The 27,476-nt window shown below is 42.1% G+C and overlaps 1 protein-coding gene across 1 annotated transcript in view; it reads left to right on the top strand.

The window, feature by feature from the left end:
• LOC132779198 (uncharacterized) overlaps window positions 1-14,101 on the top strand; it is a 51,719-nt gene extending 37,618 nt beyond the window's left edge. Inside the window, 7 exon segments of the mRNA XM_067469561.1 lie at window positions 3,243-3,545; window positions 5,291-5,623; window positions 6,395-6,724; window positions 9,587-9,978; window positions 13,218-13,364; window positions 13,795-13,870; window positions 14,007-14,101. Of these exon segments, the coding sequence (XP_067325662.1) occupies window positions 3,243-3,545; window positions 5,291-5,623; window positions 6,395-6,724; window positions 9,587-9,978; window positions 13,218-13,364; window positions 13,795-13,870; window positions 14,007-14,101 (1,676 nt within the window).
• Window positions 14,102-27,476: the final 13,375 nt, after the last annotated feature.

Raw genomic sequence — 27,476 nt, 5'->3', positions numbered from 1 at the left:
CCAGTGAAAAGCTCTGCACAGTTCTTCTGTCTTTTCACCCTTGACTGTTATTTATTTGTTTGTTTGTTTGTTTGTTTCGTGGAAAGAAAAACAGATTGAGGCATTGTGCCGTCGTGCCTAGGGGCTATAACTCTTAGTGAAAGAGGCATGGACATGACATCTTTCCCCAGGGGATTGCTTCTTGCCCTCCTTTAGGAAAACTGGAACTCCCAAAGACCAAAACACTGTAGATAACTCAAATAGGTTTTATTGTTCACAAAGAGTTATCCCTTTAAGGCAATAAGCTGGAAGTTTCAAAAGGGTAAAGGAAAATATACATTACAGTCTCTGGTTGTCTTGGGTCCAAGGAGTTTGCAACTGAGAAGCTTTTCCAGGTCCCTCTTTCTCAATGGCTGTGAATATCGGAATAATCACAACCCCAATTCCACTGGCCTATATTTAAAGGGACAAAGCCTTCCTCTGGTGCCAAAGGAACTGGTTTGAAGGTGCTTGAGACTTCTCATCATCGTCCAGGGTGATCTGAACATGAAGCATAAGTCTCAAGGGTAAGAACCTCAGAATTGGTGCTCAGACGTAACTTAATCAAGGGCTTCAGAGCCAAGTCTCTCTCTCACGTCCATCTGATAGAAAGTTTGATGGTGGAATGGAAGAGGAAACACTGTCCTACTCTCTAGGAAAGGTGGGCTCAAACAATTGAGCAGGAGGAGCAATTTAACTGGTGCAAACAGCTATAAAGAACCAATCAATCCAACTATACATTTACAGGGTAAAAATGCAAAATCAGACATGGTACAACAGTTCAAATCCTGCAACTTACAGTTCTACCCTGTAAATATAGGTGGTGCCACTTGCGCTGTCACAGGCATCCTTGTGAAATCAGTAGGAGAGGATGCAGTTATATATAGGAGTTTTTGGGAATCTGTGAGTACATCGACATCTCTGTGGTAGAGAAAGCTAAAGACCTTGTAAAACTACAAACCCCAGGATTCTAGTCATGACACCTAAAGTGATGTCAAACTGCATTGATTCTACAGTATAGATGCACCCAAAGGCTCTTATAAACATATGTAAACATGGCTGGGCACTTGCACTATAAATGTGTTCTCTGGAAACCCCTTTATTTCAGGGGAGTATGACCATTTACATCCAGTTCAGAACAGTGGATGACTTTGGACATGAGATTGTCCTTATCTGTAGCTGGCTGAGAGGTTGGTGGTGAGATTAACTATGGCTGAAAAGAATGGGATGTGACATCTCATAACACAGAGATCATTATGGTAAAATAGACACAGATACAGAATTTATTATTATTATTCATTATTTACAGTATTTGTATACTGCTTTTCTCACCCCGAGGGGGACTCAAAGCAGTTTACACATAAGTAATGGCAAAAATTCAATGCCAGTACAATTACAATTATACACTACAATTAGACATAAATTAAATTAAAAAATACATCAGTGAGCAATAAAACAATCATGGGTGACACCTGTCTCGACAACAGTGCTTTTCAAAGAAATCTTAGAGTCTTAGTAGACCACAAGTTGAGCCTGAGCAAACAATGTGATGCAGCAGCTAACAAACCTACTAGAGGGGAGAGGGGGGTACAAAGAGGTAAAAACGATAGATGCAAGTGGGAGATAAAGGTGGAATAGGTAAGGATAAGAACACTAAGAAAATAATATTTGATATGTATTCTCAAATGGTGATGGATTGTGATATTATTCTACCTGTGTCAGCAATTTTATTTATCGTGTCAGGAGCAAACCAAACAGTTGTATTGCATTTTTTAACAAACAAACAAACAAAACACAAAGTTTGCAAGCTTGGAAGTTGATTAAATGTCCTTTGACCAGTACTTGGCCACTTGGAGTGCCTCTGGTGTTACTATAAGAAGGTCCTCCATTGTGCATGTGGCAGGACTCAGGTAGCATTACAGGAGGTGGTCAGTGGTTTGCTCTTCTCCACACTCGCATGTTGTGGATTCCACTTTGTAGCCCCATTTCTTAAGGTTGGCTCTGCATCTCGTAGTGCCAGAGCGCAATCTGTTCAGTGCCTTGCAAGTCGCCTAGTTTTCTGTGTGCCCAGGGGGGAGTCTCTCATTTGGTATCAGCCATTGATTGAGGCTCTGGGTTTGAGCCTGCCACTTTTGGACTCTCGCTTGCTGAGGTCTTCCAGCAATAAAAACATATATTAAAAAATTAAAAAAACAAACCTAATGGGATTTTGGGCTGCATTAAAAGGAGTAGGGCAGGCCTGCACAACCTGTGGCCCACTAGATGTTTGGGCCTCCAACTCTGAGACGCCCTTGCCAGCTTATCAAATGGCCAGGGATTCTGGGACTTGAAGTCTAAAACACTTGGAAGGTCATAGTTTGCATAGACCTCGAGCAGGGAGTCCAGATCAAGGGAAGTCATGGTCAGACCTCACTCGGAACACAGTGTCCAATTCTGGGCACCACAATTCAAGAGGGATATTGACAAGATGGAACATGTATAGAGAAGGTGACTAAAATTATCAAAAATCTGGAAACAATGCCTAATGATGTGTAGCTAAAAGAGCTGTGTATGTTTAGCCTGCAGAAGAGAAGACTGAGAGAGACATGAGGACTAAATATTTTAAAGGATATCATATGGAAGAGGGAGCAGGTTTGTTTTCTGCTGCACTGGAGACTTGGGACCTTATCAGACCCAGTCTTCTCTGCATCTTCTCTCCATTTTCGGTTGCTGGCAAAATGGCATCACACTTCCAGTGTTGGGAATTCATGTTGCCAATATCTCAAAATGGAGAGGAGACTAATTGCAGAAAATGGGGAGGAAGTGGGGAAAGCACGGGAATTGACAGAAAATGAGGCCATCCCAGAAGACAAGAAAAGATGATAGGAAACGAAGAAGAATAGTTCCCTCTGCTTTCCCCCTGCCCATCTGATGAGGTCTTAGGAATCAGAGCAATGGGTTGAAATGACAGGAAAGGAGATTCCACTGGAAGATTAGGAAGATCTTCCTGACTGTAAGAGCTGTTGAACAGTGGAACTCTCTGCCTCAGAATGTGGTGGAGGATCATTCCTTGAAGCCTTTTAAACAGAGGCTGGATGGTCATCTGTCAGGGGTGCTTTGGTTGTGCTTTTCCTTCATCGCAGGGGGTTGGACTGGATGCCCCATGTGGTCTCTTCTAACTCTATGATTCTATGTGTGTTTGGTAAGGGGAGCTGCCATCATCCTGTCTACCTCTTTTTTCACAGCCACCCCCACAGCTCCAGTTGTATTTCCACTGTCCCCCTGTTGCCAAGATCTCTCAACTGCCTCTGAAGTGAGCCTTGGATGTTTGGTCACTGGCTACTATCCTGAGCCGGTCACAGTGCAGTGGAATTCAGGAGCTATCTCCACTGGCATCCGGACCTTCCCAGCAGTACTGCATTCCTCCAGCGGCCATTACACTCTCAGCAGCCAGCTCACCGTCCCAGTCTCCAGCTGGAATACCGAGACTTTCCAATGCAAGGTCGTACATGCACCAACCAGCTCCTCAGTTGACCAAACGATTGAACGTGAGTCATGCTGGGCCATTGCTGCTCATTTTCTATCCCAACAAACTGGCAATTGACCTGGAAAGGAAAGAACCAAAATATCAGATCTTTGGGTGTGGAAATGGAGAACAGTAACGGTACATTGGGTAGTATTATTGAATGATTGCTTATGGTCAACACCATATAAAATATGGCAGACAATACAAAATCATTGTCCTTGTCTCCATAAAAGCAGAACCCATATCTATGTTTTCACTAACCTGCACTGTGGGGAGAATGATATTTTTTGGCATTTGCTAGGTCCTCCAAGCAGTTCTATGGTATACTTATTCCAGAGGTTGCCACAGAGTTGCATTGGAGTGTCTAGGACCGTGATGATGAACCTATGACACGCGTGTCAGTACTGACACGCACGGCTATTTTTGATGACACGCGGCCACATGCGGCTGCATACAGAGAAGTACACCTTATAAGAGCCAATCTAATTCCATCCTTAAATTTGTAAAAGACTCTACAAATTTAACATCTGCATGTTTGACCATTGTTCACTCCATAACTCAGCATGGAATATACATTTTTCTTATTTAAACTAAAAAATATTGCAAAATTCTTTGGGGGGTTTTCTCGAAGTTGACACCACACCCAAGTTATGCTCAGGTTTTTGGAAAAAATTTGGCACATCAAGCTCAAAAGGTTGCCCATCACTGATCTAGGAAGTCCTAGCAAGGTTGCCTTTCTAGAAATGTCTAGGTCCTTCCATACAACTCTAGGACTGGAAGTAAGGAAATTAGATGTTGTTCAGACATATTCATAGTTTCAAGTAATCACACTCCAGCTGGGAACATATTCCCAGCATACCCGAGGGTCATGCTGTATGTTCAATGCATCATTTGTGTGTGTGTGTGTGTGTGTGTGTGTGTGGATGGATTTCTTGTGATATATTTTAAATTGCTATTGATTGCTTCATTACTCTTATAACAGTATTACCAGCCTGAGTCCTTTTGAATGGTTTGTATGATTTGTCCATGTGTGAACCAGTCATGGCTTCAGCCCCCCCCCCCCCCCCCGAAATTCTCGTGGTGGTTCGCAAGAAGGCCTTACTGGTACATTATTTCAACTGTTATGTTTATTCATATCATGATCTGATCACCATGCTCAATATATCCCATATGCATGGGGGTATTGGGATAATGATATAAAAGGTTTGCTAGGGTAGACCCTCTTTCACTCAGACTCAGCCTCCCCCCCCCCCCCCCGAATCAAACTCAGCTCCCCCCGAATCAAAATCCTGGCTACGGGCCCGGTGTGAACCAAGTTCTCCTGTGTACACCAATATGAACAAAGATTGAGGAATGGAAGAGGTCCAGGTGCTGAATCTTATGTGATGATGAAAGGAGGAAGGTCAGCCTCCCTGTTTTTTGTGCAAGAAGAGGCAAAGTGAAGAGTTGTAAGAGAAAATCAAGTTTACATGGAGAATTTGGATAGAAAAGAATAGTGTGGCCTTATTGAGATGGTGAGACTGTGCTTCAGCATGGGAAAAGGCAAGGAAAACAGTTATAGAAGATACTTTTAGTGGGCAATGACAGCCAATTGCCTTCAAAGCTACTGACTTCACCCTCATGCTGCCACATTTCTTGCCACCTTCACTACCTAGATATAACTGTGGAGTTGAGTAGAAGTGGGGCTCACTGGAGCACAGGAGATATGGTGCACCGAATGTGGTGTTCATATTCCTTCCTCCACCATTCAATTCCTCTCCCCTCCAGGCTGTGTGACACATAGTCCAGTTCCCCCAGATGTCCGCATACTTCATTCCTCCTGCGGCCCCAGCTCCTCTGATGCCACCATTGAATTGGCTTGCATTGTATCAAGTTTCTACCCAAAAGAAGTGACCGTGGAATGGCTGATAGGTGGAAAGTCTGGGTTGCTCCCCTCATACACTGAGCCTCCCAGGCAAGATGCAGTTGGGTACACCTTCAGTACCACCAGCAGTGCCAATATTAGCCAAGCAGACTGGCTGGAAGGAACCATCTATGCCTGCAAGGTGACACATCCCGGAAGCCAAACCATCACGAGAAGCCGAGCCAAAAAATGTGAAGGTAAGACCTCTTGTGAATTCCATTGACTATGTGTAAAATGGATATTAGTTGAAAAGGAGGGGGAAAGGAAAACAAATACTTTCAGGTTGCTTGAAGGCATTGTGTTTTCTTCTTGGGATTTGTAGTTTAGTGAGACACCAACACTCTTTGGCAGAGATGTTTTCAAAGTCACATGCCCTAAGCCTGTCCCTTTTAACTGAACACCAATAGCGTGTTCCTTACAGTTTAAGGAAATCCAAAGGTCTTATTTACAATGGGGTGCCTATTTGTACTCAGTACTTCCTTAAAACAGTACAATCCCCATATCCATGGATTTGATATCCATGGTTTCATTTATTAATACTCAAAAATATTTCCTCCCAGAAGTGTTTGTGGGCCTCTTTCCAGATCCTCCAACAGAATTCTAAAGTATGCTTCCAACCCATATATATATATATATATATATATATATATATATCTCAAAATACACGGTTCACTATTATCTGCCTTTTCAGGTATCCAAGGAGAGATCTTGGAATGTACTTCTGGGAACACAGGAGTCTTACATATTCTTTCAGTATTATACAGTTCAAAGGAGTACATGTAATCTCCAAAAATGACAATATAGTCTACCAATTTTGTTACTGAATTGGGCTGAGAAAGAAGGAAGACTAGTGATTTTTTTCAGTTGGTTATGCCATAAGACTCATCTGAAAAGCAGGTAGAGTAACTAGAGCAAGTGATAGATGCAACGGGGTGCTGAGGTGCTTGACATGATTTTTGTGTCCCCAGATGACAGTACCGGTCAATGTGATGGCATTTATGTTTACCTCAAATCCCCGACACCAAATGACCTATACCTAAACAGAGATCCCAAGGTTTCCTGCGTGGTAGGTAATCTGGAAAGTGAAGAAGGGCTGAAGGTGACTTGGTCACGAGAAAAGCAGGTATCCCTGGACCCTGAACCTATGTCTGCATCAGAAGAACTTAATGGCACCTACACTGTTGTCAGTACTGTGCCCATCCTTACCAGAGACTGGGATTCAGAAGAGACATTCACCTGCACCGTGGAATATCCAGGCGTGCCCACTCCCATTGTTAAGAAAATTTTCAAGCGTAAAGGTAAGAGAGAAACATTGTTGACCTCTCATCTACAACTCATTTTAGCAGCCTCCTGGCATAGAGGAGAAAACACAAAAAACAACTGCAACACACTATTGGCACCAAGAGCTAGCAACACAATAGTCATCCTGTCCCATCTCCCTCCCCAGTCACACACACACATATACAAATTGCAATAAACAATCAGTCTGAAGGAGGCCCTGGGATTGGCACACCTATTTCAGATTTTTATGAGACGGAAACAATAGAGTCAAAGAAAGGAATGTGTACATCTCAGGAGACAATACCTATATCACACCATCTTTTAGTGTATGGAAACCAATGTCCTAACTTATTGTCGAAGGCTTTCATGGCTGGAATCACTAGGTTCTTGTGGGTTTTTTTCGGGATATATGGCCATGTTCTAGAGGCATTTCTCCTGAGGTTTCGCCTGCATCTATGGCAAGTATCCTCAGAGGTAGTGCAGAGGTAGATGCAGGCGAAACGTCAGGAGAAATGCCTCTAAAACATGGCCCTATAGCCCGAAAAAAAACCACAAGAACCTAATGTCCTAACTCTCTCTGTTTTCAATACACTTCATTTTGAACAGGCCTAGATGCTTGGCCCAAGTTTGCTCCAGAGCTAAACTGAGATTCAGCATATACTAGGGAATTTTCCTATGCAGTTTGTGGATCTAGACTTTAATCTCTGTTATCCCAGCATCTTGCCCATTCATTCAAAAAAGCCCAATGCGTTATCGATCATCCAGTCCTTGTAAGACACAAAGCCACTTACTGATGATGATGATGATGATGATGATGATGATGATGATGATGATGTTATTTTTATACCCCGCCACCATCTCCCCAAAAGGGACTCAGGGCAGCTTACATGTGGGACCAAGCCCAGAGCAAACAACAGAGCTTACCAACTTATTTATCGTGTCACGCAACCGAACAGTTGTATTACATTTTGGACAGAACAAACAAACAAACATACATACAAAAGACACAGAGTTTGCAAGCTTGGTAGTTGATTAAATGTCCTTTGACCAGTATCTGGCCACTTGGAGTGCTTCTGGTGTTGCTGCAAGAAGGTCCTCCATTGAGCATGTGGCAGGGCTCAGGTTGCATTGCAGCAGGTGGTCAGTGGTTTGCTCTTCTCCACACTCGCATGTCGTGGATTCCACTTTGTGGCCCCATTTCTTAAGGTTGGCTCTGCATCTCGTGGTGCCAGAGCGCAGTCTGTTCAGCACTTTCTGTGTGCCCAAGGGGGAGTCTCTCATTGGGTATCAGCCATTGATTGAGGCTCTGGGTTTGAACCTGCCACTTTTGGACTCTCGCTTGCTGAGGTGTTCCAGCGAATGTCTCTGTAGATCTTAGAAAACTATTTCTTGATTTAAGTCTTTGATGTGCTGGCTGATGCCCAAACAAGGGATGAGCTGGAGATGTCTCTGCCTTGGTCCTTTCACTATTGGCTGCTACATCCCAGCGGATGACAGGTGGTGCAATACCGGCTAAGCAGTGTACTTTCTCCAGTGGTGTAGGGCGCAGACACCCCGTGATAATGCAGCGTGTCTCATTAAGAGCCACATCCACTGTTTTAGTGTGGTGAGATGTGTTCCACACTGGGCATGCATACTCAGCAGCAGAGTAGCACTGCACAAGGGCAGATGTGTTCACTGTGTCTGGTTGTGATCCCCAGTTGTGCCAGTAAGCTTTGGTATGATATTGTTTCTAGCACCCACTTTTTGCTTGATATTCAGGCAGTGCTTCTTGTAGGTCAGGGCAGTTTACCAACTAAAGCACAGTTAAAAACATAATAGTATATCACAATCTAATTAAATAATTAAAAACAACAGGGTATAAATATATCATTAAAATATATAAAAAACAAACCTCAGGAATCAATAACCAAGAATATAATGGACATGATCATAATTAGGGAGGCTGGACATGGACTTGTGCAAAAGCAGACTATAGACTATAATCTATTGATCATTTAGGGTTGGGTGTCCATGAACAGGGGTCTAACTATCATCAAATGCACACTGGAACATCTAGGTTTTCAGGTCCATGCAGAAGGTGGACAGAGTAGGGGTTAGCCTAATCTCCCTGGGGAGGGAGTTCCAAAGCCGAGGGGCCACCACTGAGAAGGCCCTCTCCCTCGACCCCACCAACCATGCTTATGACAGTGGTGGAAGCGAGAGCAAGGCCTCCCCAGCAGATCTTAAATCCCACACCAGTTCATAGGGGAAAATGGGGTTGCAAAGATAGCAATGCAAGTAACACGTGCAACACTTGCATCTAACAATGCAAGTAACACATATTTCCTTTCTCTTCACAAGCATACATTTTGTCAGTAGGATTTATTAAGTATAACAATTTATTACAACTATCACAATTTAAAATTATGATATCATATCCACCTAAACAATGGCTTCAGCACAACAAACTTGAACTCTTGCAGTGTTGTTACTGAAGATAACATAAACACCCTCCTTTGGATAGTCAGCCCGCTTTACGTCACCCCCTATCATCATAAAGCTTCAAAAAATATTAACTATGACCCCAAGAGCTGTAAAACAAAGAAAATATGACCTAGAATGTGGAGAATTGATCGAGAATTATGAAACATCTGTGGACATTACAGAAGTGGGGGACATTCTCTTGAATGACCTTGTGATAAAGTACCTATGGCAGTTGCACATTGTTCATGAGAACATGTCAAAGTCCTTCACAGATAAGACTTCATCTCCTCTCTTTAAAGACCCACCTTTCTCATACGTCTGCTAATTTGATCTAAACTGAACAATCATAGCCTACAATGAATAACCATTGTTTCTTCCTTTCTCTCATTTTTTTCCTTTTGACATTTAAAAAGGCAAGGTCACAACACCCAGTGTGTTCCTCTTCCGCCCTCACCGTGAAGAGGTAAACTTTCAGCAACATTCACAGCTGACCCTCACTTGCCTGATCAAAAATTTGAACCCGAAGGATGTTTCTGTCATGTGGTTGAAGGATAACAACGCTCTGACTGAAGACAACCACACCACAACCCCAGTCTTGAAGGACAGCATTGAGGATAGCTATTTTGCCTACAGCAAACTGTCGATCTCCAGAGCTGATTGGGACCGAGGCAGTTCCTTCACCTGCATGGTTATCCATGAAGGCCTTGCCATGAAGTTCACCCAGAGGACCGTTGAGAAATCCCAGGGTAAAAAGTGAAGACCATCTCTATCCTGTATCACAGCCCTTTTTGCCCTATCCCAGATTGTATCCAAACATTTGTAAAAATTCCCATGCATGCATGTTTGGCCCAAAGCTGAATAAAAGAGATCCAACTCTCAGACCTCCCTTCTTGTGGTTCCTGACAAAAGAATTGGTGTCTTCAGTGGGGTCTTAGGTGGACGCCAAAAATGAAGGAGAAAAATTATTTCTAGGGTTCAGGGAAGGGGGGGTCACAGTTAATAGCGGAAGCAAGATGTATTTAGTGCGATGAAATCTGTATGTTTTTGTTGGGCCGAAACCTAGAGGTGGAAATGGCTACTCGGTCCATTTAATCCTCACTGGGCCCTTTAAGTGAGTCAGGAGTGAAGGGAATTTGCTCAGAGCTACCCAATCAGCTTCACATTAAGAAGTGATTTGATCCCATGTCGGCTTCTACCATCTGAGTCCAAACGCCGGCTCTACATTGTTTTCTTACTCATTCTACATCCCTTTGGAACAAAGAATCTGTTGCACCATTGATAAAAAAAAAGAATATTAAATTGCAGTCATTTGCAAACATTCCCACAACGGCTTGATTCCACCTGCCTTTCATCCTCAACTCACTCTCTTGTGCCTCAAACTCAAGTTTACAATTGATGGCCTTCAAAACATTTCCTACTTATAGTGATCCCAAAGTGAACCTATCACAGGGTTTTCTTGGTGTGATCTGTACGGATGAGATTTGCCTTTGCCTGTTGTTGAGAATCATTGAGTTGCCAATGCATTTCCACAACCAAGCAGGAATTTGAATCCTGATGTCCAGAGGCATCGCTCCACATTCAAACCACTACACCATGCTGGTTCTCGCGCAATTGAATTATGACACCAGATTTTCATATCAGATCTAGATATACCATATAAAATAGAACTACAGGGATGATCCCAGTGAGGCTCGAATCCAAAAAAGGACAAAATGGGATGGAAAGGTTACTAAAATATCTCCGTTCAATCCAGCATATTTGGATACATATAAAGGAATGCACAGGAACACAGACACTTGAACAAAATACTCTCACCTATTAAAATAACATGAGCAAAGGACACATTAACAAAAATCAAAATCTAGTTTGTTTCTTGGCATCACTGTATTCTTGGGATAGAAAGAATCGTCGACAATTTCCAGAGCCCCTTAGCTCCAACTGGCTATATATGATTTCCTCATAGAAGACACGCCTATCTGCAGATATTGACTATGAAAACTTTTTCAACTATTCATATTCAAAAACACTGATCACACAATGTAAGGTCAGAGAATAAAGACACTATATTATGGAAATATCGACCCTATCAAATATCAACACTAACAGAAAGAATTGTTCACTACAGACCTGTTCAAGGATCTACTCACAACTACAAAATAAAGACACACATTTGTTGAACATCACTGATAACATAATGTGCCAGTTCTGGAATTTGGGACAATTATTTCAAAGTCAGAGAAAATTAGATTTCCAGGTTCCCTTAAACATAAGTGTCTCTCATTTTGGAAATTATGCTCAACATCTATTGGCCTTCACTAAAACCTACACAAAAATCCCCATTAGAATTCATAACACTGAAAGATCTTTGTGCTAGGATAAATGTTCAGTAGAACAGAAGACAATTACATACAACGTCATCTACAACGCTCATTATACTCACTTTGTCCTGAAAGCGTATTTAGGAACCCTAAAAAAAAAATCCATAGTTGTGATTCTCTAGGAAATTCACATGACATATCAACTCCTCACCAACGCTTACTCCATAATGTGCCATAATTGTACTTAATGTCCCATTTGGTGGTTGGACACATGGGATCAAATTACTGAGATATGAAGCTGAATGGATAACCTTTCTATGAGTCCATATATAATCATCCTTCCCAAGTATCACAACATTTCTGCAAGAGTATTCTGTCTGGGGCAGAGACGATCATCCTTGTTGGGCTCAAACATCAATTTTTCATTCCCAGGATCAAGATTGGATATAGCTAAAAATTAAAGCTAAAATTAAACAACATGCATGACTAGATACTCATGTGTGACTTTGACCTACAGAGAAGGTTGAACTTCCAGGAGTTGCAACCTCCTACATATCAAAAATGACCACATCTCGAAGACAACTGAGTTGTCTAATTGTAGTTCAGATGGAATACTCATGAAGAAATATTGTGATCTTTGAGGACCACGAATGGTGCACCTCTAGAAGAAAGCCCTCAGTGGAAAGGGAATCAATTAGGAACCAAAATTGCCAAGGAGAGAATGGAAAGAAAATGCTGAGGAGCCACATCCCATTCTTTGTTTCCCTAGGCGCTCCACATTTTTTCAGTGTCTTATTGACACTAAGATGAAACTTTCTATGTTACTTGAGATTGACTTTTCAGTATTTGAAACTTGTTGAGCAACTGCTTCCAGCACTCTTGTAGTTCGCTGTTCATCAGATATTCAGCAAGGATTAGGCCAAGAGATGATCTAGAGATGAACGAATGAATATCAACTGCACTGCATTTTTGTCCCCTTGGAAACCAACCAAGGATGGATGAACAAGTATTTAGGAGAGTGACAGTTGAAACAATTTTCTCAATATTATGAAGTTCCTCTATGGAACTTGCCATAATGGCCATATGGAGAGGACAGATCTTCTGGAAGATCACCCCCTAAACAAATTACCAAAGGAAGATGATAATATTTGTAGGATTAAATTGATCCAGACCCATACTTTAAACTCATTGAAATCTTCAGAATTTAAGTTAAGTATTTAAACAAATTTACAAAGTAAGGTGACAAATTTTGTTGGGTTTGATTGATTTGGAGCCATACTTACTCAGTGAAATCTTTGGAATATAAGTCAGTGTGAAAAAGTTTGAATCCAGTCCATTCCTATTCAAGCCTTAGACAACACTGACTTCATTCATAATTCTCTATGTTATGGGTTTCTGGTCTACATTACAGTGAAAAAATAATAATACAATAATACAATGCCCATAACAACTTAACTGTAAATGAAGAAGCATGCATGCTAATATCTGGTGCTTATATGAACCCTAAAGATATATGTTGATGGAAGCAGGTTTTGTGATGGGATTCCATTACAGAATAATTCCTCTAATGTGACTTTATGCCACTCTAGACAGATATAGATTGCAAACATGTGTAGACTGGATAAGAGAGGAAATGTACAGATGCATCATTGGGTGGATAGGTGAATGTTGGGATATTTTATGTCAATGAACAATGGGAATGAGACGTGTTTTTCTCCTTTCAGAGATGAAACAGATTATAACCGTTTTGACAGAGAATGGTTACAGTGATGAGAACGAGGAAGAGCTGAAGCATTTGTGGATGACCATCTTCATTTTCTTCATTCTCTTCCTTCTCAGCGTGTGCTATAGTGCAACCGTGACCCTATTCAAAGTAAGGAGAAGGGAAGGGTTACCATAGCCAACAAGATCCTGATTTAACAGGAATGTACTGATAAATATTCTGTTCTCCCATATTTTCAGACACTTTTAAATTGTCCCATTTTCTTTTTCTAACTCCCATTTCCTCTTCAATTTGATGATAAATTTATTATGGTCCAGAAACCCTTATTACACTGTAGCTTACAAGTTTTACAGGTAATGAGATCAAGAACATCCAGTTGATTGAACACACAAATGGATAAAATGTGCAAACACTAAAAGCTGCTTAACTTGATGCCACTGATGCAAACTGTGCAAAAGTAGTATGGAACCAATGGAGGGATGAGACAGGACATGACAACATCTTGACCATCCCAATAGGGACAAGCAAGTCTCTTTTTAAAAACATCTCCTATTATCCTCACCTTCTCTCTTGCCCACAGGTGAAATGGCTTTTCTCCAGCATGGTGAACATGAAGAGGCAACCAACCGGCCCCGATTATAAGAATGTACTCCAGCGTATGATATGAAACCATCTTCTGGGAACCAAGCTTGCTTTCTTCTTCAGAGATGCAAAGCTGAAGACCCTGGCCAGGGATGGCATTTCTTCTCCAGTATGACTCCCTCTCCATCAATCTCTTCTCATCCTTGACAGGTAGAGATGAAGCCTGTCAACTCAAGATCTTCTATGAGGAAGGCAATGCGGCTAGAATCTGGAACAGGATTTCTGATCTTACGTCCTTAATTTGATGACTTGGGTTGGGCCAGAGCTCTGAAGAGGAAAAACTCTCTGACCATCAATTCTAGAGTTTTCTTAAAAGCACCTAGTTCTGCCACCCAATTTGAGTTCTATATGGTGTTTACATTATGTTCTCTTCAGCACTCAGTTAAGCCATTTTCGGTCTTTGCACTGTTTTATATCCATTGCTGCTTTTATAACTGATTTTACTATTTGCCCCTGATGGTTTATATTTGTGTTTCTGACTGGCATTAATGCTGCTTTGTATTTTTTTGTATTTTTATGTGTTTTCTGTTATGTGCACTGTGCAGAACTCATAGATTATGGGATAGTTTTGTAATATAGAAAATTAAAGAAATAAGGAATTAGAGGGGGGACATTTCCACACATCCCTAGGGAAAGAAACTTAGTGTTTTATAAGCTATGTTACTTCCAGCCTCACTTCCCATCTTACCTTCTGCATGTAAGAGCCCCCCATTCTCTCTATATCCTTTGTACAATATGGCTTCCACTAAGAAGACTTCCAGCCCTACCCAACAATGGGTGACTCTTAACCATTCTGTTTGGGTATATCCTTTAAACATAACAAAGAAATGGCCCATATCAGTATCCAAACCTCAATATCAAAATATCCTGAAGGAACCGTATCTTATCTGATCTTGGAAACCAAAGGGGCTCAGCCCTGGTTAATACTTGGATGGGAGACCACCAAGAAATACCAAGCGCTGTAGGCTATATTTCAGAGGAAGGCAATAGAAAATCACCTCTGTTTACTCCTGGTCTAAGAAAATTCTGAAATTGATGGGGTGACCAGAAGTTGATAGATGAGTTGAACCAGAAGTTGATAGGTGAGTTGAACACACATACACACACACACACATACACACACACACACATGTCAACAGCATTCAGATACTGGATTGTTGTAGGTTTTGCGGGCTGTATGGCCATGTTCTAGCATTCAAATAATTGGTTTTGAAAGCCCTTTACATCTCCCCCCCCCCCCCCCACACACACACACATGTATTCCATGTTTTTCAAACTCAGTGCTGGTGCTGAGAAGATATTTAATAGTTTCATAAACTGTTTGTTTGTGATGTATTCTAAAAAAAAACAAATAAATACAAAAATAAAAGAAAGTCTCCCTATTGTGTGGTTTTTTGGTTTTGTTTTATTTTTATTTTATTTTTTTGTTTGGCACTGATAAATATTATTGGCTACTATTTCAGATTTGCAGAAAGTCTTTTAACTCTTCCAGTTGACAGTAGATCAGGTGTTTGGAAGGTGTAATGGGGTTGTTTATTACAATGTGGTCCCTTGCAAATATTATATCCACTTTATATTCCAACTACCACTGTTGTGGCCTCGGAGGGAAGGAAGAGCAGCCAGGTATATCTCCTTCATGGTGTGGTTTCTTTCAACAACTGGTGAGAGACCCTCTCTCCACTCCAAATCCCATTGCTATAGCCTCTGAGGGAGAGAAGAGCAGCCAGGAACAGCTCCATCATTCTGTTGTTTCAAAACTGGTGAGATCCCCTCTCTCCATTCCAAATACAACTGGTTTGCCTTCTGAGGCTGAATCTACACCGCCATATAATCTAGATTATCTTCTTTGAAATGGATTATATAAGTCTATATTGCCATATAATCCAGTTCAAAGCAGATATGGATTTTATATGGCAGTGTAGATGGGGCCTGAGGGGGTGAAGAGCAGCCATGCAGAGCTCCATCATGACTTAGTCCCAGCAATTGATGAGAGGAGCTCCTTCAATTCCAAATCCCATGTCCTTGGAAACTATGTCCTTGGAAACTGAGAAGAACAGCCAGCATCTGCTGGACATCATCTCCTCCCTCACTGTCATTCTATTTTCTTTGTGTGTCACATATTTACTTTGGAAGTTTTGAGTAAGTACACAAGTTGTCCATTTCAGGAAAAAAAATACCCAAAATGTTTGTATTTAACTTCTCTACAGCTATCTGATATTATATTATCTTAGCGTTGTTTGTTTTCCATCTCCCTTGGTAGAGAGAAGGAGTGGAAAATTATTATTACCATCATCATCATCATTATTATTATTTTACTATTTTTGCTTTGTTGCAATCCAGCAATATCTAGAGAGCCACATCTGCCCACTTTGTGCTAAAAGGCAAATGTCATGCCAAAAAAAGACTATAATGCAGAGTTAGATTGGGTCTGCGACTTGCAGCGGATTGTTTGAATTTGGAGTACAAAATGGAATAAATTTTATTTTATTTTATAGTGTTGTGTCTTTGAAGTTTTTTTTTCCCCTTCTGGCCTTTTTTCTTTTCTTCTATTTTTTAAACACTGTCACTTCCTTGGCCCTTTTCTAGCTGCCTTTCAAATGTACCATAGTAATAAACAGGATGCAGGCTGCCTACAGGTACAGATGCCGCTGAAATAAGAGGAACTGAAAACTATGAGAGCTTTACAGAGAAATGTACTTTTTTAAGGCGTGATCACTGCCAGTTTAAGAAAAATGTCTGAATTAAAACAGAGCTTGATCTTGACTTAGTTATCACCAGTATTAAAGGTAGGAATCATGAGGCCTTCCCAGTGTTGCAGGACAACAAATCCTATCACCGTTTGCCACCATAGCCATTAGTAAGAAATACTGGAAGATACAGTACACTGTTCCCTCACTTATTGCAACAGTTAAGTTCCAGGACCACCCACGATAAGTGAAAATCCGTGAAGTAGGGATGCTTACAGTATATCTTCAGTATACATACGTATACATATGTCCCCCATCTGCCCTCCCTATAGAACAGTGTTTCTCAACCTGGGGGTTGAGAACCCTGTGGGGGTCGCAAGGGGGTGTCAGAGGGGTCACCAAGTACCATCAGAAAACATAGTATTTTGTGTTGGTCGTGGGTTCTGTGTGGGAAGTTTGGTCCAATTCTATCATTTGTAGGGTTCAGAATGTTATTTCATTGTAGGTGAACTATAAATCCCAGCAACTACAACTCCCAAATGTTAAGGTCTATTTTTCTCAAACTCCTCCAGTGTTCATATTTCAGCATATTGAGCATTCGTGCCAAGTTTGGTCCAGATCCATCATTATTTGAGTCCACAGTGCTCTCTGGATGTAGGTGAACTACAACTCCAAAAATTCAAGGTCAATGTCCACCAGATCCTCCCAGTATTTTCTCTTGATCAAGGGAGTTCTGTGTGCCAAGTTTGGTTCTATTTCATCACTGGTGATGTTCAGAATGCTCTTTGATTGTAGGTGAACTATAAATCCCAGCCACTACAACTCCCAAATGACAAAATCAATCCCCCAACCCCACCAATATTCAAATTTGGGCATATTGGGTATTTGGGATTTGAAAATACATCCTGCATATCAGATATTTACATTACAATTCATAACAGTAGCAAAATTACAGTTACGAAGTAGCAATGAAAATGTTATGGTTGGGGGTCACCACAACGTGAGGAACTAAGGGGTCGTGGCATTAGAAAGGTTGAGAACCACTGCTATAGAAGATGGTCCCTCTCTCTCTCTCAATCAATCAATCAAAGGACGAGGACGAGGAGGAAAGTAAAGAGGGTGAGGAGGGTGAGCCTATGCAGAGATCCATCCATCCATCCCTCCTTCCTCCTCCAGTGTTCCCTAGCTACTTGTATACCGTACAGTATTTTGAATTCTTTTTTTTTAACCGCAAAACAGCGAATCCGCAAAAAGTGAACCACAAAGTACAGTGTAGAGACTGAGTATCCCTTATCTGAAATATCTGAGATCAGAAGAATTTTGGGGTATTTTTTTTTTTAGATTTTAGAATACATATACATCCACTATGATATATTTTGAATATGGGATTCAATTCTAAACATAAAATTTATTTATATTTCATATATACCTTATAGGAGCTGTGATGGTGCAGTGGGTTAAACCCTTAGGCCAGCTGAATTGCTGACCTGTGTGAGCTCCCCTCTGTCAGCTCCTGCTTCCCATGTAGGGATAGGAGAGAAGCCCTCCACAAGGTGGTAACACATCCTGGGCAATATCCCTGCAGACAGCCAATTCTCTCACACCAGAAGCAACTTGCAGTTTCTCAAGTTGCTTCTGACACAATTATACACACACACAATGGATTAAACTCTTAGGCCGGCTGAATTGCTGACCTGTATGAGCTTCCATCTGCCAGCTCCAGCTTCCCATGTAGGGACATGAGAGAAGCCTCCCACAGGATGGTAGCACATCTGGGCATCCCCTAGGCAATGTTCCTGCAGACGGACAGTTCTCTCACACCAGAAGCAACTTGCAGTTTCTCAAGTTGCTTCTGACACAATTATACAGACACACAATGGATTAAACTCTTAGGCCGGCTGAATTGCTGACCTGTATGAGCTTCCATCTGTCAGCTCCAGCTTCCCATGTAGGGACATGAGAGAAGCCTCCCACAGGATGGTAGCACATCTGGGCATCCCCTAGGCAATGTTCCTGCAGACGGACAGTTCTCTCACACCAGAAGCAACTTGCAGTTTCTCAAGTTGCTTCTGACACAATTATACAGACACACAATGGATTAAACTCTTAGGCCGGCTGAATTGCTGACCTGTATGAGCTTCCATCTGTCAGCTCCAGCTTCCCATGTAGGGACATGAGAGAAGCCTCCCACAGGATGTTAACACATCCGGGCATCCCCTGGGCAACGTCCCTGCAGACGGCCAATTCTCTCACACCAGAAGGAACTTGCCATTTCTCAAGTTGCTTCTGACACAATTATACACACACGCAATGGATTACACTCTTAGGCCAGCTGAATTGCTGACCTGTGTGAGCTCCCATCTGTCAGCTCCCACTTCCCATGTAGGGACATGAGAGAAACCCTCCACAGGATGGTAGCGCATCCAGGCATCCCCTGGGCAACATCCCTTTAGACAGCCAATTCTCTCACACCAGAAGCAACTTGCACTTTCTCAAGTTGCTTCTGACACAATTATACAGACACGCAATGGATTAAACTCTTAGGTCAGCTGAATTGCTGACCTGTGTGAGCTCCCTTCTGTCAGCTCCTGCTTCCCATGTAGGGACAGGAGAGAAGCCTCCCACAGGATGGTAACACATCCGAGCACCCCCTGGGCAATGTCCCTGCAGACAGACAATTCTCTCACACCAGAAGCAACTTGCAGTTTCTCAAGTTGCTTCTGACACAATTATACACACACACATACCTTATCCTGTAGATAATTTTGTATTTTGTGAGTGTTTTACTCACTGTCAAAAGCACATGCTCTGATTCGTGAAGGTAAACATGAACTCAATTGCAATTCACATTGCTGAGGGACACATTTCCTGCTGCTGAATGGGATAACCATACATTTTAGCTGTGTATAAATAGATGGCGTTTCCAGTATTTTAGCTATAACATTGTCCACTATGGAAGGAGGTTCATAGCAGTGACACCATAAATTACTGCACTGGGTGACACAAACCCTAGTGATGCCATTGTTCCCATACAAACCTTACCACTCATTCTCTAGGATTTGTGTCAGACATCCTGCTCTAATGATGCATAAATGAATCATATGACAATTACAAGGTACTGTTAGATAATCAAAAGCAATGGGATTTGTTGGGGTCCAAATTGGCTAAAAACTAAAGAGCACTAGGTACAAAACTATCGTTGGCCTTCAGTGTCCACATATTTTCCATCCATGGATTCAACAGCCCTTTGAAGGCAGCCATGAGGTTGATGTGGCCCTCAATGAAAATGTGTTTGATGCCATTGCCATAAACCATGGTACTCATGCATTGGTCCTCCAGATGTTGTGGACTTCAGTTCTCAGAATAGGCAACCAACTTGTCCAAGCAGTCAAGAATGCTAGGAACTGAAGTCCCAAACACCTAGAGGACCAAAATTTGAGGTCCACCATCATAGGCAACTGTACAAGCAGAATGCAGGATTAAAATACAAGTCTCCAGTCTGATCCACCATATTCATCCTGAGTTCTAATGTTCAATAATCATGAGTGGATGAATAAATTATTCAATTTTCTTGGAAGAATTTATACAGGGGGTGGCTAAATAGCATTAACAGTGTCTGAAGAAGATCTATTGAGTTGTCAAGGGCTAGGTTCAAACTTGTAACTTTTCCCTGGGATGAATCCCCAATGGAATTGGGTTGTAGATTAATATGTGCACTTTTCACTTTCTTACAGGGATAGAGAATATGTTTGCCTGCTCCTCCAATGGGAAAACTCCCCATAACATTGACTTACAGGCAGTTTCCAGCCTTTCCCAAATGTCATTCTTCTGAGTATTTAGACAGGACCTAGGACAGTGGTTCTCAACCTTCCTAATGCCTCGACCCCTTAAGACAATCCCTCATGTTGTGGTGACCCCCCAACTATAACATTATTTTTGTTGCTACTGTTATGAATCATAGTATAAATATCTGATATGCAGGATGCATTTTCATTCACTGGACCAAATTTGGCACAAATACCCAATACGCCCAAATTTGAATACTGGTGTCGTTGGGGGGGATTGATATTGTCATTTGGGATTTATAGTTCACCTGCTATCAAAGAGCATTCTGAACTCTACGAACGATGGAATTGAACCAAACTTGGCACACAGACCAAAAGAAAATATTGGAAGGGTTTGGTGGGCATTCATTTTGAGTTTGGGAGTTATAGTTCACTTACATTCAGAGAACACTGTGGACTCAAACAATGATGGATCTGGAGCAACTTGACACAAATACTCAATATGCCCAAATGTGAACACTAGTGGAGTTTGGGGGAAACAGCCCTTGACATTTGAGGGTTGTAGTTACTGGGATTTATAGTTCACCTACAATCAAAAAGCATTCTGAACCCCACCAATGATAGAATTGGGCCAAACTTCCCACACAGAACCCTCATGACCAACAGATAATACTGTGTTTTCTGATGGTCTTTGGCGACCCCTCTGACACCCCCCTCATGACCCCTCCAAGAGTCCCGACCCCCAGGTTGAAAAATACTGACCTAGGATAATCTTATGGGAATGGGATACACTTTAAAAAGAGGTGCAATATGCTTCCTGATGAACAGAAAAGGAGGAGAACAGAACAAGGTTCACAAGTGAAAATGAGAGAATGACATCAGAGCTAAAAGAAGGCAGTTGCTGTTCTCGGGAACGATCTGGCTGCCTGGTTTCTTTCTATAACTATTCTCTCAGTTTCTAGCTTTACTGACCCAAGTCTATAATTATCCAAAGTGAGAAACTCTGAAGGTAAGAGCAGAACTGGGTGGAGGGCAGATGGGCAAAGGGTGTGATAAACATCTCCGAGCCTGAGAAGGGCATTTGCATGGCAAGGGCACTCATGCGCGGCTGAGCAAGTGGTGCACCAAGCACAACCCGCAAAGGATTATGGGCACTGCACCCACACTGCAACCTTCAGTTGCCAGAGGCCCCAATGGCTTGAATGATAAAACTCTCCCTTAACAGGTATACCAAGTCCCCCAAAATACTCTTCGATGAGACATTCACCAGCCCTGGATATAGGAAAGCAAATGTTGTTCTATCGAATATAATTGAAATATTTTTCCTCTTGCATCACATTAATTATTCACCATCCTACCATCCTAAGGACCTTTCCCCAACCTCAAAGCCATAAGTGCTGTTGAATTGCAATTCCTATTAACCCCAGTTCACTTGGTGGATAATCAAAAGTGATTGGAGTTGTCATTTAATAACATCTGAGGACTCAAACTGGGTACAAACTAAAGAACACCAACCACTATGTAAAGGAATTATAGCTGGCCCTCTATATCCATGGATTCTCGATCCATGGGTTCAACAACATTTTGGAGGCAACCATAACGCTGATGTGGCCCTTGATGAAAATGAGTGACGCCCCTGATCTTTGTTGTTGTTCATTCGTTCAGTCATTTCCAACTCTTCATGACCTCATGGACCAGCCCACGCCAGAGCTCCCTGTCAGCTGTCACCATCCCCAGCTCCTTCAAGGTCAATCCAGTCACTTCAAGGATCCCAGCCATCCATCTTGCCCTTGATCGGACCCTCTTCCTTTTTCCTTCCATTTTCCCCAGCATCATGGTCTTCTCTGAGCTTTCCTTTCTTCTCATGATGTGGCCAAAATACTTCATTTTTACCTCTACCCCTAATCTAAGCCCACCATAAAAGCCATAAGTTGCATAAAGCAAAGGTGTGGCTGATTTAGGGCACAACATAGAATCATAGAATCATAGAATCAAAGAGTTGGAAGAGACCTCATGGGCCATCCAGTCCAACCCCCTGCCAAGAAGCAGGAATATTGCATTCAAATCACCCCTGTCACATGGGTGACATTTACCATCCCCTTCCCCACAGGGAACAAGGTTGTGACAATCAGAAGCAGGACCCCATTGCAATCCCTTACCATTGCCCTACTTGCTTCTTCCAGCCCAACAAGTAATTGAAAAGACCTCCTTTACCCAGCATGGCTGATTATTATGCAGGACCTTGGAGGGTCTTTACATAGCTATAAGAGAATGGAGCAATGAGAGCTGTACCTCCAGGTTACAAATACATCATGCAGTGTTTCTCATCCTGGGGGTTGGGACCCCTGGGGGGGGGGGTCGCGAGAGAGTGTCCGAGGGGTTGCCAAAGACCATCAGAAAACACAGTATTTTTTTTTGGTGATCTGGGTTACATGTGGAAAGTTAGGTCCAATTCTATTGTTGGTGGGATTCAGAATGCTCTTTGATTGTAGTTGAACTATAAATTCCAGCAACTACAATTCCCAAATGCCAAGGTCTATTTTCCCCCCCAAACTCCACTAGTGTTCACATTTGGGCATATTGAGTATTTGTGCCAAATTTGGTCCTGATCCATCATTGTTTGAGTCTACAGATGTAGGTGAACTACAACTCTCAAACTCAAGAGCCATGCCCACCAAACCCTGCTAGCGTTTTATGTTAGTCATGGGAGTCCTGTGTGCCAAGATTGATTCAGTTCATCATTGGTGGAGATCAGAATGCTCTTTGATTAAACAACTCCAGCCCAATTTATCTGTTCGAACGGATTCTCACCTATGAACCATCAAAGTTATTAAGATCTTCTGGAGGGGCCCTGCTCTCAGTCCCACCACCCTCGCAATCGCGTCTGGTGAGGACGAGGGACAGGGCCTCTCGGTGGTGGCCCCTTGGCTCTGGAGCTCTCTCCCACTGGAGATTAGAACTGCCCCTTCTCTCCTGACTTTTAGAAAGCTGGTGAAAACTTGGCTCTGGAATTTAGCATTTGATGAGTGAGTCAATAACTCTTGACCACACGGACAGATGGTGATGAATTGTGATTTCATTCTGATGACTTGGCCTTATGTAATTATATGATTGTATTTTAATGTGTTTTATGTATTAGTGCATTATGTAATGTGATATTTTAAACTATTGTTTATGAATCTTTTGTTGTGAACCGGCCTGAGTCCCTCTGCGGAGGTTGAGAAGACCGGTATATAAAAGTTCTAAATAAATAAATAAATAGATTGATTATAGCTGAAATATAAATCCCAGCAAGTACAACTCTCAAATGATAAAACCAGTCCCTCCCCCCAACCCCACTGGTATCTAAATTTGGGCATATTGGATATTTGTGCCAAATTTGGACCAGTGAATGAAAATACATCCTGCATATCAGATATTTACATTACGATTCATAATTTATGAAGTAACAATGAAAATAATTTTATGGTTGGGGGTCACCACAACATGAGGAACTGTAGTAAGGGGTTGCGGCATTAGGAAGGTTGAGAAACACTGCCATAATGACTACACAGAATTCGAGCCACCGAAATGCACTAGGTAGGTAAGTAGGATCAGGCCTGCTGAGTGCTCAGATGTGATCTCCAAGTACGGATCCTACCTGAAAACCCAGACAGCCGTTGCTGCTTCCAGCCAAAGACTGAACCAATCAAGGATCTGAGCCACTGTAAGCTAACTTTATGTTTCTAATGCACAGAGTGGCAATGGAGTGGTGGGTATCTGTATTTTAGGGGGGCTTTGATTGTGTATTCTTGCATGGCAGGTTGAGGTGGGAAAGCTTGGCCTTTGTGACCTCTGCCAACGCAACGATTCTATAAGGTTGTGTCATTTCCAAACCTAGAAGTGTCAGAAAACAAAGAGACCAGACTTTGGAGTGCAGAGAGGAAATGAAAACGCCTATAGTTACATATTTGTACATTATGAAATATCTTGGCGATAAGACCTAAATCTAAACATGATATCCATTATGTTTCACATATCCTTTATCCACATAGCCCGAAGGTAGTCTTATACACTGTTGTGTTAATTTTGTGCATGAAACAAACTTTGTATGTGCTGTCACACACTGGGCCTATAGCAGTTGGCTTTTGAACAGGACGTGCTTTTTGTGCCCAGCGGGAAGCCGGGATGCCTCAGCTGAGAGGCCCTAAGGATTTTCCTATACAGAGTCTTTAGAAGCTTGAAAGGTTTAACAAAATCCTTTATTATTGCTTAAGTCTTCAACAAACAATTAAATACTTCTTAGATCTTCAACAAATTAAACAAATGCTTCAAGGCTTTGAATCAACTGGTGGCTTTCTTAATCTTGTCCACAAGGGACAGGCAACTGGCTTCATGAACTGTTTCTTTTCTTTAAGAGGAAAAGCCTTTTTAACCCTTCCTTGGGCAATCTACTTTCTAAAGTTTGCTGGTGTGGGCTCTACTCCTGGCTCCAAACTGCTTCTTGGGTCCCGAGTAGACCTACCAGTCAAGGCTTTGTAGATTCTCCACTGGAGTCCTTTGGAACTGTTTCCCCCCGGATGCTGTGAGAAACGAAGCTTCTCTACAGGTGGAGCTAATCCACGTCCTGTAGCTAAGCTTTCCAATGCAAGACTGACCTAAAATGGCTCCCTCTCCTTCCAGAGCCCTGGGGAAAGGGGCGGAACCAAAACTTAACAATGATTGATGGGTCATTGGCCCTATAATTGCAAACCAAGGGAAGCCACCTTATTGCAAAATGCATGGAACCTTGGAATACATGCAAAGACTCAAAGAAAGAAAAGGAAGTTGGAGCTTTTGGTACAGCCGTACCAGCACAGTGTGCATTGATCCATCAGAAAGCAACAACATCACTATCTCAGCCCCTTCAGTGGCTCCAACCTATGGGATCCTGGGAACTGTAGTTTTGGAAATCACTCAAGCCGTAGCTTAATTAGCCCTGGAAACTAAGAAGGGTCAGTCCTGGTTCAGTAACTGGATGTGAGACCAGACCACTAACAAATAGGATCAGGATCCTCAACCAATTCATCACATCTGACTTGAGATTCCAAATGGCTGCATTTTTCAACATGGCCACTGGAGGGCAGCAGAGGATTAAGAAATATTCTATATGGATTCCAGAAAAGGAGTAAATGCTGCTAAATATTCCAAAGGCACCAGAAATAATGCCTGTTCTTGGAAACTAAGCAAAGCTGGCCCTGGTTAGTACTTGGATCGGAGAGAGGCATCCCGGGTGGTGTGGGCTCTATTTCAGAGCAAGGAACTAGCAAAACCACTTCAGAGTAATTTTTTATTATGAAAATCCTACAAAATTCATGGGATCACCATAGGTCAACAGATAGTCAGACTCTTTCTACACTCCTGCCATATAAAATCCAGATGTTCTGCTTGAACTGAATTATATGGCAGTGTAGAATCATATAATCCAGTTCAAAAAGATAATGTGGACGATCTGTTTTGATAATATGTATTACTAGGTAGTAGGCTTGGATGATTTAAAAAACGGTCCAAAACTTGTTTGGGATGTAGGGGTCACTAGTAGTTTGGCTCTAAAGTCACTTCTCTTTTTTTAAAAAAAAATCAATTTTTTCCAAAACTTCCGAAACTTTGGAATCAATTCATTAATGGCACACACGCATGTGCAGTAAGAAAAAAACAGCACTGGCACTGGGGAAACTTTGGGAATTATCCCTCCCTCATTTTTAGACCAATCCTAATTAACCTTTCCACAGTGGTAGAACACATGGACCACTGTTAGTTCACCAAATTTCATAACCTTTTATTTATCCATGGATTTTTGGCAAATTTTCAAAGCTTTTATTTTAAAAAACCTGTTTTTAATCATAAAGAAAATCTGTTCCTTGTTAGAAAGTGTCATTTCCTGTTTTATTGGGTGGTCTTTACTTTGAAAGTAGTGGTTCTACTCCAGAAACTTTGTTTGTGTGGCACCAACTGTGTTAAATTGGTGGAGAAGAGAAATCATAGTAGAGATTCCATCAAGGGACATCTAGACTGACCCCCTTCTTCAGGGCAGAAAGGCACCATCCAAACTCTCCTGACATCCATTTGCTTTGCTGCCTTCTTTAGACACCTTTGTATTTATTTATTGTCTATTTATTTACAGCTTTTATATTCCGCCCTTCTCACCCCGCAGGGGACTCAGGGCGGATTACAGTGTACACATATATGGCAAACATTCAATGCCAATTTTTGACGTACAAACATATACAGACATAGACAGAGGCTATTTAACTTTTTCTGGCTGCCAGGGGAGCTGTCGCTTTCATCGTCCATCTGCGACACTGATGAAGTACTTCCGCATTCCCCGCATGCTTCCCATCTGGAATGCTTTTGCTGGAGTCTTCTTTATGGCCTCATAAATCGGTTAATTTAGACTCCCCACACTTTATTTTCCTACCTGACAGATGCAACTGTCTTTCGGGTTGCAAAGGTCGACAACAGGCTACACACAATTGGTTGGAAACCCACTCCAACCCGGGCTGGCTTCGAACTCATGACCTTTTTGGTCAGAGTGATCTTAATGCAGCTGACACTCAGCCAGCTGCGCCACAATCCCGGTGTAGATTCAATCAGTTTATTTTATATTTAGACAAAGACTGCTACAGACAGCTATAGGGGTCCTTCAGCCATTTTCGCTAATGAGCAGCAAGGCAGTGTGGGACAAGTAGTTTAACAGCCGGGCCTTTTGCAATCTCTACCATTGGGGGCTTGGCCTTCACAAACTACAACAATGGCTACGCTTAGCCACGCCAGCCACGCTTGCATCGCCAGGGAGGGAAAGCATGAGATTTTAAAACTTTTTAAGCTTTACCAAAGTTGCTTAATGGTTTTGAAAATTAAAATATTTCCGGGGGAAAAGGGTTAGTGGTTCAAATTCGGATTTGCCCGTCCCACCTTTCTTGCATGGTTCAAAACTGCTTCGAAAGTCGAAAGTTCTTCCGAACTCTTCCGAACAAACCTAACCAATCCTACTAGGCATTGTAGAAGGGGTCTCAATTGAACCCAGACCTCATGCTCCAAGTGGCCAAAGAGGTTAAGGTTAAGAGGCCTCACACCAGCAGGCCCTCCATGTCTACCTTTCCTGCATGGGTCAATGGGTCTATTGTTTT

Source organism: Anolis sagrei, chromosome 6 (genome assembly GCF_037176765.1).
Source record: "Anolis sagrei isolate rAnoSag1 chromosome 6, rAnoSag1.mat, whole genome shotgun sequence".
Classification (NCBI taxonomy): domain Eukaryota; kingdom Metazoa; phylum Chordata; class Lepidosauria; order Squamata; family Dactyloidae; genus Anolis; species Anolis sagrei.
Note: the sequence above shows the minus strand (reverse complement) of the source record. Positions and strands in the feature narration are given on the sequence as shown.